Raw genomic sequence first — 18,176 nt, forward strand, 5'->3', positions numbered from 1 at the left:
TGAACCCCCCTTGTGTATGAAATGTGATATACAAATGAGCTTGCCTTGCCTAGTGAGGAAAGAAATGTGGTGTTACAGTCCAAAAGAGATCCATTTTACTGGTGTGTGGGGAGAGTTTAAGCCCTGTTTCATTTCAGTTGGCATCTTTAGCTACTGTAGTAAGACAGGGGAACACAAAGAGCATGAGTGAAGGATTGGAACTGCATCATCAGGGTTATATGAGGCTACAGACGTGGGCGCCTTAATCACTGCACCAGCGTGAAGCCCCAGGTGATTACATGCAATTCTATAATCTAAGGTGGCCATTGGTGATGAGTATGCAATTATTAGCACTGGAAAGGTTTTCTTTGATCTGCTTTGTGTAAGGAGGTTTATGAAGTAATATATTTTTTGCTTCGGGTGCACTTATAGCAGAGGGAATGAAAGTGGAGAGGTTTTCAGTACTATAACTACCAGTGAGGTAGTCTGGGTTGAAAGTGAATCTACCTGCAAGGGCAAGGTTCATGGATTTGATGAGTCTTACAGAAACTGTTTTTTAAAGAAAGGGGGAGTAAATCCTTTTGAACAAATTCAGTGAAATTCATCATGCCTTCATGTTTTCCTTTGTGCCAGTTTTGGTTTTGTGTCACAGTTTTACCAAATGTGCTCCAGGTTTGTTTTTAGGTTCTTTTTAAATTGTTCCTAAGTTTACATACTGTGTTGAGGATATTCCTTTACTTTCACCTTCTTTTTCATCTTCTTCAGCACCCTCCCCCTCACCACACACACACACATACTCTTCCCACACTAGTATGGATTAAAAGCTAAAGAGGGCTGAGAAGTCAAAGCTGGCCAGTCCTTTCCACTCTTCCCTTTCTTTTACCTGTGACCTCTCTACCAATCCGAAGTCTGAATCACGGCTGCGCCTGTTCTCACGAACCGTCCCTTGCTCTGTGGTTTGGGGAAGGTCCCAGTCCAAAGAGACAGCAAGAACTAAAGCAAGACTAAACTACTGGAAATGTGGAGATTTTTATTTTTTTGTATTGACGGAAATTGGATTTAAAAGAGGATATTTAGATTTTTTTTTAAAACCTTTCATGGTATTTGGATTACCTATGGTATTTTTTCACAACAAAGGACCAAAGATAACGGTTTCTGCTGTATACTTCTGTATACTGAATGCACCTGGAATTCAGATGGTGCTATTCAACGACGAAGGGCAACACTGACATGGCTCCCATGTAGAAAAACTGCTCCAGGTCAGAATTGTCTTATATTTTTTAAATCTGTTTTATTGAAATGTCTCAGTATTGATTTACAGATATTAAGTGTGGTTTTGCTAATGTGAACTAGTCATTCATCACACAGTGTGAATGCAGTGCTGTTCAGATCTGTTTGCACCAGAGCTACTCAGGTAAAGGTGAGGCTGTTGAAACACCAATAACTGACTAATCCCTTCATAAATTTGTTATAGCTTTTTAAAAACTGATCTATACATGAAATGGAAAAAGGGTTTTGAGGGCTTATCATAACTTGACCTATTTCCTATTTTCAGCTGCACTGTAGAACATGGCTAGAATATCCAGTAGTCCAATAGTCAGTGCTCATCTTAACCTATTAGCAACTGATAAGCCAATGTCAGTATTAGCCACTTTAGGAGGCTTGGTGGTCACCGCTTGCTTGCTGCGCTTTAGCTTGAAGACAAGGAAACAAATCAGGCTCTGTGGTATTTGCTTTGTCTTCTCTTGTAATTTTTTAAACCAATGAAACCCAAAGATGGTTCATGTGTACGATTTAATCAATAACAGACCCCATTTATTTTTGATAAATGATATAAACTCTGAAAAAGTATGTCTGGAAGAGGAATAAATTAATATTTTTTATAAGGATATGCAAAAACAAACAGAAACAAAGATTACTAACTTTTTGTCATCTACATTTGGTTGATTTGGTCATATTTTCAGTATTTGAAGCCAGGAATAGTTTTTTAATTGTCCTCATAAACCAATAAGCCAATATTGTATTGGTGTAATATTTTATTTCTGCCAAGGTTAACGTCTGTATACTTCATGGTTTGAATTTTAGAATGAGCTGCAAATAAACTTTTTTCACCACTGGCAGGTTGGTCAGGCCTTTTGCTCAGCTGTCAACGTTAATACTTTGAACATGGGCAGCCATTTTTAAAAAGTGTTCATCTGAACACAGAGGGAAGTATTGGCTGTGTTTGTTCATATGTTACAAAAATGCTTTTAAAAGCAGCTTTTCGAAGCATAAAATCCTGTAAATTGCCAGGTTTAGATCATGAAAATGTTGAATTATTAAGCATGGTAACAGTCATAGCAGCTAGGTCTGTAATATTTTAAAGGTAAGTCCAGGTGAGAATAGATGGTTGAAGTGGATTTACATGCAACCAATGCAACAAATTGTTTTTTTAGTTTCTGCGTATAATAAGGTCTCTGAGATCATTAATATTATGAAGATTCAGAGAGCCTGACTGTTGTTTCTAATTTAAACCTGAAACACCAGTGTAAGCTCCATCAAACTACGTTTTGCACCGGAAAAAAAGATCAAAAGGTGGAATCATCCTGAAATGGATGGCTGAGAACATTGATTGACAAGATTGACTTTATAAGGAAAAATAGATACGAAGGCCAAATAAAGACATCAAGGCCAGATTTAGCTCCACGTACCTGGCACTTGATTTTAAAGCCTGTGACCTCGGAAAGCTAATCAGCTTCATGCCATTAATTGTACAAGGCACAGCATTTACACTTTGGCACCATGTCCTCGGTAAGACAGATGGATGCTGATAAGATTCAACATCACGATCTGTTAAACAAAACAGATCAGCAAGATGTAAGTTCAGGTCAGGGCTTGTGACTGTATACTGTAGACTGCCCTGAGATGTCCATGCTTGTATCACAGAGCATATGAAGCAAAAACACAAGCACGTTGTAAGTCAGGCTGCAACTTTCTAATTCTTTTTTCTTATTTTCTGGAGGCAGAGATGGCTTGGGGTCGTGTCGTCGCCTGTCCAGCTTTGGACTAGAGGCCGGCTGAGTGCCAAGGGACACATTCCCATCCACAAAGAAATACTCACTGTCACACTAACCACCATAAACTCTCCACTCCTCTTCTGTGTCTGCGCATCAGAATAGCTGTGTGGGGAAATGGCAAGTCACAGAGACCCTCGCTTTCTGCACAACCTGTCCTACCACCCACGATGGCAGCATGACTCAATAAAAGTAAAGAGAAAAAGAGACATGCGGACAGTGGCTACAAACAGTTGCAATGAGTATAGTCTGTTTAAATCATTATCATCATTATCATCAAGATCATCACAACCACAGCTGCCATCATCCCCTGTGCAACGCTCCAAGAGCTGGTGGGGGAACTGGTTTCTTCTGCCCTTATTCATGCTCTCATTTCTGCCGTGTCAAGCTTGGGGGACCACTTTCAAGGTGGCACTGGTTGGACCCTGGACTTGTGACCTCTTATACTCCAAAGCTCTGCCTGACTTGGCAGCCCGTCTTGCCACCTCCCGCATCAATAAGGACCCCTACCTCAACAAAGGCTACTGGTATGACTACACGCTGGTCAATGAGGATTGCAAATCATCCCGTGCCCTCGCTCGTTTTGCTGGGCTGGATGGCTACGGTGCTGCTTTCCTAGGCCCAGCCAATCCAGGCTACTGCTCCTCAGCTGCTTTGTATGCAAAAGAGTGGGATGTTGGGATTCTCTCCTGGGGTTGCCTCAAACCAAACATGGAAAATGGAGAGACGTATCCCACCTTCCTGCGCCCGCTGCCACTGTCTTCCCGTGTACTTTTCGCTGTGTTGCGCTTCTTTCATTGGGCCCATGTGGCTATAATATCAGAGGAGACAGATTTGTGGGAAGCCACTGGACAAGAGCTGGCCTCGTCACTGAGGGCCCTCGGTCTGCCTGTCAACCCTGTGGTCACTATGGAGGGCGACAAGGACGGGCCTCGGAAAGCCCTGACAAAAGTGCGGGAAGCTGACCGGGTCAGAGGTGAGCTATAAGTGTAAAAGACCAAAGGACCACCTTAATCCACACAAATCATGCAAATAGATGAGTTTTTAAACTTCTTTCTCCTCTCCTTGCAGTGATCATTATGTGCATGCCCTCTGTCCTGATTGGTGGCCAAGCCCAGTACCAACTTCTGACTACAGCCTTGGCCATGCGTATGATCGACCGTGGCTACGTCTTCATCCCCTATGACACCCTCCTCTACTCACTACCCTACAACAATGCATCCTACTATTTGCTAGGCAATGACACCAAAATACGGAAAGCCTATGACGGGGTCCTCACCATCACTATGGACTCCGGAGAACGCAATTTCCGTGAAGCCTTCAAACATGCTCAGAATAGCTATGAAATCCGCAGCAGCACCCCACCAGAGCAGGTGAGACTCTCTGTTGTATATTGTAATAATTAAGCGATGAAAGAAATAATGACAAATCTGAAAGAAGAGGAAAAACTAACAACCAAATACATATTAGTCATTAAATTAACATTCTTAACAAATGGAACATATTTGAATCAAAATCACACTTTTATAAAATAATTTGAAATAGTGCTGCACTGTTCTGTCACATCAGCAGATAATCACCACTGTCTCCTCTGCTAGGTTTCCCCATTCTTTGGCACCATCTACAACATGATGTACTACACAGCTATGGCTGTTGAGCAGGCCCGCGCCAAAAGAGGCCGCTGGGTAACCGGTGAGATCCTGGGTGAAAGCGAGGGTGGCTTTGAATATGAAGGCTTCAATCAGCCCTTGTGGGCTGGCAGGAACGGTGAAGGCATGCAGGCCCGCTATGTAGTGCTGGACTACAGTGGCATGGGCAACACTCTCTACTCCACTCACACTCTGGACGCCCAACATACAGATGGCAAGACTGGGGCCTTGAAATACCTTGGACGTTCGATCCATTTTGCAGGAAGCACGCCCTACAAAGACTCAGGTTGCTGGTTTAGTCCATACTTTGCCTGCAGTGGAGGTGAGTGCTCTAGTAGTGTCATCACAGCATATATACTGTTTTTAAGTTGCTATGGTGTATGTTGCTGAACCCTTACATTCAAACTTCTCCTCTTCTCTTCCCAAAGGACTGGATGCAGCCACTCTCTTCTTCCTTTTTCTACTGTTCATTGTTTTGTTTGCATTGGGAGTAAACTTCTTTCTTCATTTCAAGTATGTATAGCAGAATATCAAAGAATGATATCTCATCCAGTGCAGTCTTGTGTGCTTTTTAGAAAATATTATGATTGTTTTTGATTTCTTTTTTGTCTGTTCAGGAGAAACGGCAGAGTTGGGTTCAGCTTCGGAGGTGGTGGAGGTAGTGGATCATCAAAGGTAGTCCTGACCCTGGATGACCTGGTCTTCATCAACACTCAAGTCAGCAAACGGGTCAGTTCTGTGCTGAATCGCTGACAATACCGGCAGTATTTAGCTGTGTTTTGTTTCTCTCTGTGGTGCACGCAGTTATTTGCAGATATATGATGTATGAAAGTTGTTTACCTGTAAAAGACTATCTGCTCTAAGCTGACCCCGTCCTCTCTGAACTGTATGTGTGAGCAGAAAATCAATGACGAAAGCATCATGAGGAGCCAGCTGGATATGAAGACACCTCATCACTCAGTGTCCGGTCGCAGCTACTTGGCGTCAACACCAGACAGCTCGAATGTTGCTGTGTTTGAGGTGAGGCGAGTCTGTCATGACACATTCAACAAACTCCTGTTTACCATTATGGAGCTCATGCCTTTGGCTGTTTTTGGTAGTGCTTTCACAAAGACTGTGTCATTCTGTGTACATCCCAGGGTGACTGGGTTTGGTTGAAGAAATGCCCCAGTGGAGCAGTATCAAGTGTCAACAACAACACTGAGTTTATCTTTGTCCAGGTCAGTGAATGTGTGAGTGAATGGGAAGGAAGTTCTGTTCTGTTTTCTTGGCCAATTGCATATCACTCATTATTAGAACAAATTACTTTCAATTGTAGCCAGAAACCACAGGTTGGTCCACTTCTGTGATTATGCAGTAATTTACTGTAAAGCTCAAATTTGTAAATCCTTTGGATAAGAGAATATAATTGGTCATCTGAACTTCAATCTAAAGAAACAAATGTTGCAAAACAATTGACTGCACTGACCCCAGCCATAAAAAAAGCATTATAAAACCTCTTGAAAAATGAAGTTAGATCCAAAGAACAAACCTGACAATCTACAGCATTGAAGTTTCCATTGTCTTCCTCTCAGCTCAGAGACATGAGGCATGAGAACCTCAATCTGTTCCTGGGACTGTTCTTGGACTCTGGGATCTTTGGCGTTGTGACTGAACACTGCTCCAGGGGCAGCTTGGAGGACTTGCTCAACAATGAGGACGTGCGTCTTGACTGGATGTTCAAGTCTTCCTTGTTAATGGATCTGATCCGGGTAAGAGAGACATAGTGACCTACTCGTGTTTCATTTCCCATCTTAGCATGTCTTTTTATCACTCACACATACTGTTCCAACTGTTATCAGGGGATGAAGTATCTGCACAATCGTGGCATCCTCCATGGACGGCTGAAATCCCGCAACTGTGTGGTAGATGGGCGCTTCGTGTTGAAGGTTACTGATTATGGATTCAATGAAATTTTGATTGCCCAAAACGTCGACAATGATGAGGACAAGCCCGAGAGTGAGTTCATGTGCATCCTCAGACCAATGATTTAGTGAGTTTACTTGTACATATCAATTTTCTTTGTTTATTTATAATTTTCTTTGTTTATTGTCCATCTTATTTCAATAAAAAAGATCTGCTCTGGACGGCTCCTGAGTTGCTGCGAAGTTCTAGTTTGAGAAGAAAGGGCACTTTCCAGGGAGATGTCTACAGCTTCTCCATTGTTATGCAGGAGGTCATTTCTCGCTCTGCACCTTTCTGCATGCTGGACATGCCTCCCAAGGGTGAGTGATATGGCATTTCTAACCCCATAGGATGACAACATGAAACGACTACTTTATACACAGCACCAGTCACAATGAGCGGGAAAGCAAATGATAAACATTAGAATTGTTGCTGAAAATGCTCATTGACGAAACTGAGTGCATGAATTCTATCTGTTTTTGTGCATTTCTGCATGTGTCTAATGCCTGTGTTGTGTGTGTGTAATGACAGAGATTATCAGCAAGGTCAAAGAGCCTCCTCCTTTGTGCCGGCCTGTTGTGTCAGTGGATGAGGCCCCGCTGGACGTGATACAGGTTATGAAACAGGCCTGGAGTGAAGAGCCAGAGAAGAGGCCGACCTTTGAGGATATCTTCAAACAGGTGAACACTTTGATAACACATATTGATCCAGGTTTATGTTTCCTTATATGTTGCTCTGTGCAAAAGGAGATCACATTACTGTTCTCTCCCTCTTCATGACAGTTCAAGAGCATCACCAAGGGAAAGAAAACCAACATCATTGACTCTATGCTGCGCATGTTGGAGCAGTACTCTTCTAATTTGGAAGATCTGATTAGAGAAAGGACAGAGGAGCTGGAGGTGGAGAGACAGAAGACTGACAATCTGGTGGCTCAGATGTTGCCCAAGTAAGTGCCCAGCTGCTTTCATTAACATGTGAAAGACATGATAAAACTGTGGTGTCATGCTCAAAGTTATATTATTCTACACACACAGCACAGCTATAGAGGTTGATGAGAAACAATAGCCTCGGGAGGTCTGTGGAGCATGAGCACAGTTACAATAATAATGTGATATTTAAGTGATCAAGCTAAGAGAAGGCAAGGTCAGGGAGGTCAAAGGTCAGAGACAGCTGCAAAACAGCATCCCTGAAGCTGGTAGGGATTCAGTTCAACAGGGTGGCTGCTCCCCGTGATCTGTCTTCTGCAGGGATGTAACAATAATTCTCAGGTGCTGTGGAGACCAGGCCAGCTGTGCAAAATGTGGTTGAATCAAAACCACAGAGGAAAAAGTAGAGAGATTATTACCGAATTGTAGCTGCCATGAAAACACAATTTAACCATCAGAATAGTCAAACATATTTTCTTTTACATCTTTCTTTCTTTCAACATATCTCTACTCCAAGTTGTCTAGCAAAATATAGCATCGTTCTGCTGCGTTCAACAACTGCGAGAATGTGATGTGGATGTGATCAGACAGTCAAACTGGTTTAAATCAAGCAGCCAAATACCATTAGTGAAAACCTGTAATTTGTAGATTTTGCTTGCTCATGACAGTTATTCTTTGCTTTTTCACACATTACACAAAATATACTAAATATTCTAAATATACTGTCCATAAGTGATGTTTATCCTCAAATGAAACATTCAGTATCAACCTGCAGATAAAATTAATCAATGGTGTCCTGCCCTTATATTTTATTCTGTCACTATAATTTGTCACAGAATGTTTACATTGTAATGTGTTTTTTTAAATTATTATTTTTGTTTTATAAGGAATCAATAAGAAGTTAGTTTATGTCATCAGGACTCTGAAAAACAGATTTTTCCACACAACATGATGTGCAACAGATCAGCCACTTCAGTTTTGTTTCCTTTTATGATGTGTAGGGCAACTGACCACCAAAAATTCTTGTTATTATCAGAATTGACACCTTAACAAACTCAACTGTGCTTTTCATAGCACTGACACTAACCTAATTAATAATAATAAATAATAATGAATCTTTATATTAGATCAATACAAAAAATGATTGCAGTCATTTCAAAACCCTGATTCGCCAAAGAGAAGTTGCCTTCCTGTTTTCAGTCACCAACTGCATGATACTGAGATTCATATTGAATCAGATCAGTGTAAGAAGGAGTCAGTCACACGTTATAGGTTACTGTATCTATGCATTTCAGTCATGTTTTTAGAGATGCTACTTTGCCTGTTTGCAGTGATCAGTATTGGTAGTTTGGGAGGAAAGCCTGAAATCATCAGATTTATGATGTTTGAAAGGGACAGAATGTCTTTTAAAGTCTGTGAGTGCGCTGAAAAATGAAATCCATGAAAGTACAAAATTACTTCAAGCAGTTTCAGGCTCTTATGACAAAACTATTTCTGTGTCAGTTCCTCAGAGTGTCCTCCACTCATAATCTTCCTCTTTCAGATCTGTGGCCCAGGCACTGAAGACAGGGAAGCCTGTGAAACCCGAGCATTTCAGCGAAGTCACTCTGTACTTCAGTGACATCGTGGGCTTCACCACCATCTCAGCTCTCAGCGAGCCCATTGAGGTGGTTGACTTACTCAATGACCTCTACTCACTCTTTGATGCTATCATTGGTCTGCATGATGTGTACAAGGTGAGTGTTGGGAGGTCTTTTGTCAGTCTATGTACATTATATATTATGAATGCTTTGTTTTTGTATTATTTTCATTTTTCTCATTTCATTTTTGGGGTTTTTGATATTAATGGTATCTTTAAATATGTTTCAATATTTTAAATATATTGACAGATAGAACAGATTTTTTGCAGGATACACAACAGTTTTGGTGTAATCCAAATCATAAATAAATTCATATAATTATCCTATTTTAATATATTTAGGTGAACTCTTAAATCATTTCCTTTTGGTTTCCATGTGTGTTTTTCCCCAACAAGGCCTAATTAAAAGTTTTGTCTTTTTTTCTAATTTCATGTCAAAATTTCCAACGAGAATGTGATCTAGGATTCTGAATATTGTTGATAATGCTAAAAAAAACTGCTGGATTTGCTACTGAATCTGAACTGAAGCTACTCGTTATTATGTCCACTATTTCTTTAGGGATTTTTTAAAATTATTATTATAACCTTTATTTAAACAGGAAGGGCCATTGATTGATGCCCTGATTACAGTACATATAACTGCACACAAAATTTACAGTATCAACAGATTATACAACAAACAAGCCAAAGACATGCATTCACACTGCTCTTTGTCAGTCAAAAGAGATTTAAATTGATTAAAATGGGATTAGCTTGTCTAATTTTACAATCTTCTGCAGATTCTTCCACTTGTGTGGAGCACAGTATTTAAAAGTCAGTTTCCCAATCTCAGTACTAACATGGTGATTTTCCAGGGCCAAATACTCTTGGGACCTAGTGCAGTGTGACTTTGATCTATAGTTAAAAAGACATGTGAAATACCCAGGAAGATTGCCAAGAAGTGCTTTGTAAATAAATAGAATGCAGTGCTGTTCTCCTCTCACTACCCATGACTGCCTCCCAACTTTCTCATAAAGAATACAGCGATGCGTTTTAAAGCCATCCCCAGTTATGAACCTAAGGGTGGAATGATAGACTGCATTGAAAGGTTTAAGAGTAGAGGCAGGATAGTGCATATAAATTACATTGCCATAGTCCATAACGGATAAAAAGGTTGACTGAACAATTGGCATTCTGCAGTTCTGGGTTATACATGCTTTATTTCAATAGAAGAAGGCCAGTTTTGCTTTTAAGGACTTGGTCAGTTCATTGATATGTTTTTTTAAGCACAGCTTGTCAGAAGCCAGAAGCCAAGATATTTATAAGAGGATACTCTTTCAAATGGTGTCCAGTTAAGGGTAGTAATATTCACTTAAGTGGAACTGTCAGTTTTCTAGAAAACAGAATGCATTTTGTTTTATCAAAGTTTAAAAATAATTTAAGATCAATTAAAGTTTGCTGTATAGCACAGAAATAAGCACTGTGTAGAGAATAGCCTACTGAATTCTACTGTTTATAACATTTTCACCAAATTCATTTATAAAAATTGTGAATAAAAGTGGTCCTAGAATAGAACCATGTGGCACACCTTTTTTAAAATTCCTAAAGCTGGACTGATAGCCATCAGCACAACAGCTTGTGTTCTACCACTGAGATAATCTGCAAACCAATTACACGACTTTTCATCAAATCCAAAAGATTCCAGGCAAAAGAATTTGATGATCAACAGTATCAAAAGCCTTAGATAAATCGATAAAAAGGGTGACACAATCCTGCTTGTTATCTAATGCACCGGCAAAATCTGAGTTAAAATGGATTGTTGAGATAAAAATGTTCTCACCTGATCATTTACCAGTTTCTCTAACAGACATGATAGTTCAGAGATCGGACGCTGATTTAGCTCATTGGGCTGGCCCCCTTTTTGCAAAGCTGGGATGTAGGCTGTCAAAGGTCAGGGATGCTTTCTGTTACCATAGTCAGATTAAAAATACAAGTTAAGCAATCAACTAAAAATAGAGCTGCTAATAATAAAAGCTTGGGCTCTAACTAATCAGCCCCACTGGACTTTTTTGGATCAATAGAACAAAGAGCATTAAACACTTCAAGAATTTTAAAAGGCTTCAATGAAAAGTTCTGAGAGCCTAATTTGTTTGCCCAGCAAGATACACTTTGATCAGAGACAGTGAGAGGAAATCCAGCATTTTCAAAAAAATAACCTGATGAAATAAAATGTTTATTGAATGCATCACATATTTTCTTTCCAACTGAGATGGCGGTTGAACCTTGAAGAATTTCATTGGTTAAGGATGGAGTAGGACTGTGATAATGATTTAACTGTTTTCCAAAGGTTTACTGGGTTTCCTTTACTTTCAGATAGTGCAGAGACATAAAATGATGATTCAGCATTTCAAATAACAGTGAGACACCTATTACGTTGTTGAAGAAAATTTTGCCAATCAGAGGATGACTTAGTTGTGAATGCTTTGCGCGTTAATTAACCAGTTAATGTTCATATCACCCAGGACCCACTATTCTGGTGGTGGACAGTACTTTCAAATTTTGCAGTGTTATCCTTTTTTGCAAAACTCATTGAATGACTATTTCCTACCCCCAGGAAGTCTCACAGCAGTTGGTGTTTGTCCAACTTTTGTTCTTATGGCATTTAGGTGGAAACTATTGGAGATGCTTACATGGTAGCCTCAGGAGTACCAACCAGGAACGGCAACCGTCATGCAGCAGAGATGGCCAACATGTCTCTTGACATCCTCCATTGTATTGGGACCTTCAAGATGAGGCACATGCCTGACGTAAAAGTCAGGATTCGTATTGGCCTGCACTCTGGTGAGCAATATGTGCATCCTTTCTGTGCTTTGGTAAATTATGCTCTTGTAATTACTTTTGGAATACATGTGAAATTAATCCAAACTCCATTTCAGAGTGAGCAAAAGTTAATTTGTTGCAGAGGAGTAAGAATTAAGCAACCCAAGCTGCTAAGGCAAGGAGGTATTTTTACCTCTTTATCCTCGTCTGGAACTTATTCTTGGAACAGTGAAACACTATCCACTTAGTGCTGTCATCCAATTAACACACTGCATACTGGATTTCTAACTCTATTCTATGAATTTATAGCGGCACACAGAGGTGGTAGTGTACAGCTTTAATGTCACATATTGGGATAAGAATCTTATCTTATTTACTAAAATGCTAAGACACCATGAGTCTTCCTGAAAGAGTGGGATCAAAAACTGTGATGGTCACATGCCACAATGTAAAAATGTAGCACATAAAAGGGGGTTTAATGTAGGATATTGCTTGCCAAGGTGGGTGTCCCATTGAAAGCCCGTCAACCTTTGTGTGTTTGTGTGTGTGTGTGTGTGTGTTTGTGTGTGTGCATATTTGCATGCTATGTTTCCAGGCCCAGTTGTTGCAGGGGTAGTGGGCCTTACAATGCCACGGTACTGTCTGTTTGGAGACACTGTCAACACAGCATCTCGAATGGAGTCCACAGGATTGTGTGAGTATCTCATATATCACTATATAGACTTGACACATCCCTCCTTCTGTTTTTTTCAATTTTTTTAAAAAACTGACAGAGCAGTAGAAAGGACAGGTGTATGGCAGCTGTATGTGTGCATGTTGCTTGAGGCTAAACAGGGCTTTAAGTGAGCAGTCCTCACTAATCCTTTAAGACTATCAGCAGAATTAGAGGCCAATTTGAAGTTTCGATGTAGATGTCGTCAATGACACAGTTTGCCTCGGCTACCCTTTGCATGATGTACAAATTAAGTACAAGCCTAAGTATTAACTCCTTAAAAATACACTTTATTCACGTTCAAGGAGTGTAAATAAAACATTTAAAGGAGTTCCCAGAAGATCATATTAAAATAAATGAACCTATTCACCTATTTAAAATAGTCTAGTGCAGTTTCAGCTGAGTCTAATTTGTTATATTTAAAATAACAGTTATACATTTATGCATGAGCATGTATTTTGCTATTAGGAGTAAAGAAATAATGGGTAGTCTACTGCCACCAAGTGGCTTAATACAGAAACGACAGCCTGACTGTGTTAATTTCTCAGATACAATCATTTTAAAACTTCACAGTGTTCACAGGCCAAAACAGATTTGACCTGTCTGCTTGATATTAAAGTAGTTTCAGTGTGCAAATACGAATGTTCAGGACTTTACTGTGTCTTTTCTGTCACAGCTTACAGAATCCATGTTAACCAAAGCACAGTTGATATCCTGAACAGCTTGAAGCTGGGATACAAAATCGATACCAGAGGCCTCACAGAGTTGAAGGTAAATTAATATAATATACATCATATAATATATATCATAATATACACTGAAGATATGCATTGTATCTAACGCTGGCCTTGCAATAATGTCTTATGAATACTAATGATAATTTATTTCCAGGGAAAAGGGATTGAGAACACGTACTGGTTGGTCGGGAGGCAGGATTTCAACAAAGCTCTGCCCATTCCACCAGACCTTCAAGGGTAAGACCATATTACTTCTCCAGAAATGCATAGACATGATTTGCCTAATTAGATCTTTGCATTACATTTATACTGTATAATGCTAGATTAATACAGCACAACTTCATGTAATCAAAGGACTCATTTGTATGAATGGGATGTCTACTGTTTGTGCAAGTTACAATACATAAAAAGCTATATTTCCTATTACAGGGGAAGCAATCATGGTATCGGTTTAGAGGAGATACCTCTTGACAGAAGACAAAAATTCCTGGATCGACAGAAGAAGATGGGCTAGCTGGATTTTTTTTGACTGATCCCCAAAAATTGATATGAAGTGATTTTTTCTCAAACAACTGTCAGTGAATTAATACACAGGAGATGTGTGAAAGTGGAACATGCAACATTTTTAAATTATCAGCCACAACCTACTGTAATTTGTGCTACACTCAAAATGAAATCCTGCACCAGTGACATGGTCGCTCACACTTTTTGGATTTGCCAAAATCATTCTCAATACTAAAGTAATCTTTCTTGGAGATTATCATTTTCTTCATTATAGTTTTACCACATCAGTACTATGATAAACCCCAGCCCCAAGTTGCAGAAACGAGCCAAAAATGAGGCAGCTGTCCTTATTGTACTTGTTCAACAGTGGATTTATACTGAAAATAGAGCGTACATAATCACACAATATGTATACCAAGGTTGAATCACAGGTCTAAAATGTGTTAGTTTAGAGGACAGGAATCGCCAAACAAAAGGGGATTGTGTCTACAAAAATGGATCACTGTCTCATGTGTAATACTTCACATACTGTATTTATACTGATCTCTGTACTTTGTAGAGATTTTTTCATGAACACCCCAAGGGTGGAAGCTATTACTGCATGACTATTCATCTCGGGTATAATAGAGTCTGTGTTGTACTCACTTTAGAGGCATTAGCCTTTTAAAACTACACAGAATTAATACATTTTCACAGTAATTTAAACTGGAAAGCACTGGATAGGCCAATCAGGATTGAGAACTCAGGTCAGACATGGCTTCGATTTTGTTTTTGTAGCAGCTTTACTATGATTATTCACACATTTCATGAATAAAGCCATATTGTCCCAAAATGGTAAAACAAAGCATCAGATTGTTTATTTAATATTGATTTTGTTATTAATATAGATTAAAAATTAAAAAAAATATTTTTGACCACAGGGTTATATTCTATTATATAACACCAATCAACATTTTATTCCATTATTGTAATAGGCCTATTTGAGTTGATTTGACTGATAGATCTGTCTCATTATCAGTTCCATAAAGTGTATCTACTGTAAATGTTTATCTCAAGACAAAAATGTGCTTTAAAATTTAGTTCAGATCAGTTGTTCTAATATCTGATATTATTCTTTAAAAGATTCACTTCTACTGTGCATCTACAATATGTTTCTCTCTCACTAATGATGTTAAGATACAACAGTATGTATTGTTTTTTTAATGATGTGTATATTGCTTTTAACATTATACTGTCATTTTCTACAAAAACATACGGTAGAAGACATACATGCAAACAAGATCCAAACTATTGCTCACTAACAACAATGCAGTCTGACTGTAGTTTCATGCACTTGTAGCCTATTACTGAAATGTGCTGCATGCATGGCTGAATGTACTGCACAGCATACTGTGTGTTCAACAGGGTCTTAATAGGGTAGCAATAGGAAGACCTCATTTCTACAACATACAGTGTATCTGCTCTGCGCTGATATGCAGAATGTCTGAGTCAATTGACTGAAACAATCATCTCCAATAATGTGCTTCCGCAGATTGAGCCTTTTCATGTGTATCGCCATCTTCTAGAGGAAAATGTCTGTCTGTGTCTGAGTTTTTTTTTCAGCCATTATCTTCTGTTTGGGCTCTCCGGGACCCCAAACAGCGGCTGTATCTGAAGGTCCTCCGAGAACAAATGTTCACCAAGTCCCTCTCCCGTGCCCGCCCCCAGGGGATTCTAGTTGAATTTTACAGAACATATGTGGGGGGGCATGCATGAAAAAGGGAGGACAGAGTCTTCTGAGTCACTTATCTTTGGCCTGGGGATGTGTATATACTGTAAATTTGTACATAGTTAGTTTGTCTTTGTGTCCTGCAGAGTTAGGGACTTTTTAGTGGGGCTTTTTTTGTCCCACTTGGGTTCCCTAAACGCCTGACACAAACAGAAGCTATCAGCAAAACACAAGGGTTTAATTACAGTGCAATCAAAAAGCAAGTGACCACATTGTTCACTTACTCTGTTCGCTCGCTAAATGTGATTCGTAGCACTGATATTGAAGCAACAATAGGCAGGCAATGTCAAGATGTGACAACAGTTTCAGGCTGCGGACATTTTTTTTTCTTGGGAGCCCACTGCTGACCACTTCTAACACATGCTGACTTGTCACAGTGGCTCAGCGTATAGATAAAGAACGGACATCTGATGACTTGATTAACAAGTTGCTTGTGGTGTAGTCTTTCACACCATTAAGTGTTTAGAACTGGCTCTTCAAGCATGATTAAACCCCCCGAGGAAGAGGAAATGCAGAATTCTGAGTCAAAATGAAGAACATGGGGGAAGCTGGTCTGAATCTTTCACTCTGACGGATATCTAAAGAACAAAATGAGTTATCTTATTGCATAGGTAGGATCTACTTTTTCTAGACTTTCAATTTGCCAAATAGATAGATTTCATCAAAATTAAATGGACTGTGTTGTTCATTTTGAAAGTGATCTCAATGTGTGTCTGTAAATAAATGATGGTTTTAGTGAAGATCGTGTTTTCATATGTTTGTCCTATTGTCTGTTCTTGGGTTGATACATGATCTTTTTTCCCAAATGGTGCCATGATACTATGCTAAATTATGATTCACAACAAGAGGACCAATAAATCATAAGCTCAATAAAGGCCAGTAAATAATTAAATATTGATAAATGACAAATAAGCCATTTAAAGCTCTTTTTTTCTAATTAATGGCCTTTATCTATCAAATTTGATTGAATCCCTTTGAATAGAACAAGGTTTAGGTTATGAAATAGCAGACTTGAAAACGGGCACAGCACTCAGTTATAAAGAAGAGACAGTAAAGCAATGAAAGTCTTACCTCATCATTTCACCATGAATCCCCAAGCAAGTTACAGTTATTCTAACAAGCGTTGGGCTGGTGTGACTCTGCTTTATTCTGTAGTGAAACAATCCAATGGAAGTGAGAGGATGGCTTTACATAATGCAACTGCTGTGCAATATGCTGCACATGGTCAAAAATAAAGTGTCACAGACTTCAACTGAACAATGTAAATGATGGTAAACCCAATATATGATTATGGGGTGGATTTCCTGCTTTTTTTCAGTGTTGCTTTAAGTCATGAGATCTTAAAAGAATTTTAAATGCTATCACAAATTTCTCCTTCCATACAATATATTATAACTTTTTCTAAAGCTGACTTTGAAATGATTCCAGTGTTATTACCTAAATCAGAGCATGGACCGATCATGTCTGCACTGCTACCAGGAATATATATATCAAAGCCTCGAGGACAACGTAAACTCAAAAGCAATTCCTATTTCTCCCACTAACAGGGTTTTCTATGAGGACAATTTGATCAGTTTGACAGGTTGCAATGCCAAACCTTTTATGGCACAGTGGTGATGCAATAACCACTTGGTATCATCTACAGTATGAGACTTTTCTTCTGAACTCTTAGTCCATGTTGAATAGTTTTTTGCTGCATAGGATATACATTAATTCAGGCCATAAATGTTGTGATATGTGGCATTACTCTATTCAGTGATTAGTGTATGTAGACATAAAAAACACCCAAGTCCAAAGTCAACAGCCAACCCTGCTATATTGTGTGCTCTGGGGAATTCTGGTTTGGGCATCCTGGTCCCCTTTACTGTCACTGGTGCTTACCATCCAGGTAAGCCCATTAAAAATGACAATTTATTCAGACTGTCAGGATATGGCCTACTGTTGAGTATATTCTACTTGTGTTTATCACCACAAAGTTAATTGGAATCGACTCAGACTGTTTTTTTCTTGCAAATGATGGTCAAGGCAGTGAATTTCAGCTGTCCTAGTTGTTGTTGAAATATGTTTACGTTTAATTTAGATTTAAATCAAAGAACTAAAAAGGAATTGGTAAAACTATATTATTACTATAACATGGATATTCCTAAATTTATCTAATAGTCTCTCTATGGAGTGACAGTATGTCCATGTATCTGTGTAAGTTCCAGGGCCATAGGCTACTTTTTTCTCGCACATAATGGCTGTATGAGATTCAACAGTACCAACCGAAAAGTATATCGGGCCTCCTTTATTTTAGCTGCATCAGCCCTGACCTCTCAAACAGCATGTTCTGCAGTTGTTTTCCTCCTGTCTTTTGTCAGCGGGGTAAAATACCCCCAAATAAATGCTGAATGCACTCAGCTGACTGTTCGTCCACATGATCATAAACGAAATCTTTCCCGGCTGAACATCGTGTTCCTCTGTGAA

The 18,176-nt window shown here is 39.3% G+C and overlaps 1 protein-coding gene across 1 annotated transcript; it reads left to right on the plus strand.

The window, feature by feature from the left end:
• Positions 1-877: 877 nt before the first annotated feature.
• Positions 878-16,450, plus strand: gucy2d (guanylate cyclase 2D, retinal). The gene is made up of 19 exons (XM_067607846.1): positions 878-1,238; positions 2,985-4,008; positions 4,104-4,405; positions 4,631-5,003; positions 5,110-5,194; positions 5,299-5,410; positions 5,582-5,701; positions 5,821-5,901; positions 6,256-6,432; positions 6,523-6,679; positions 6,796-6,945; positions 7,157-7,305; positions 7,408-7,571; positions 9,095-9,287; positions 11,836-12,010; positions 12,585-12,683; positions 13,378-13,472; positions 13,593-13,675; positions 13,868-16,450. Exons 2-19 carry the CDS (start codon positions 3,150-3,152, stop codon positions 13,950-13,952), a joined length of 3,459 nt encoding a protein of 1,152 aa, XP_067463947.1. The 5' UTR covers positions 878-1,238; positions 2,985-3,149; the 3' UTR covers positions 13,953-16,450.
• Positions 16,451-18,176: the final 1,726 nt, after the last annotated feature.

The sequence above is a fragment of the Thunnus thynnus genome, chromosome 13, assembly GCF_963924715.1.
Source record: "Thunnus thynnus chromosome 13, fThuThy2.1, whole genome shotgun sequence".
Lineage (NCBI taxonomy): Eukaryota > Metazoa > Chordata > Actinopteri > Scombriformes > Scombridae > Thunnus > Thunnus thynnus.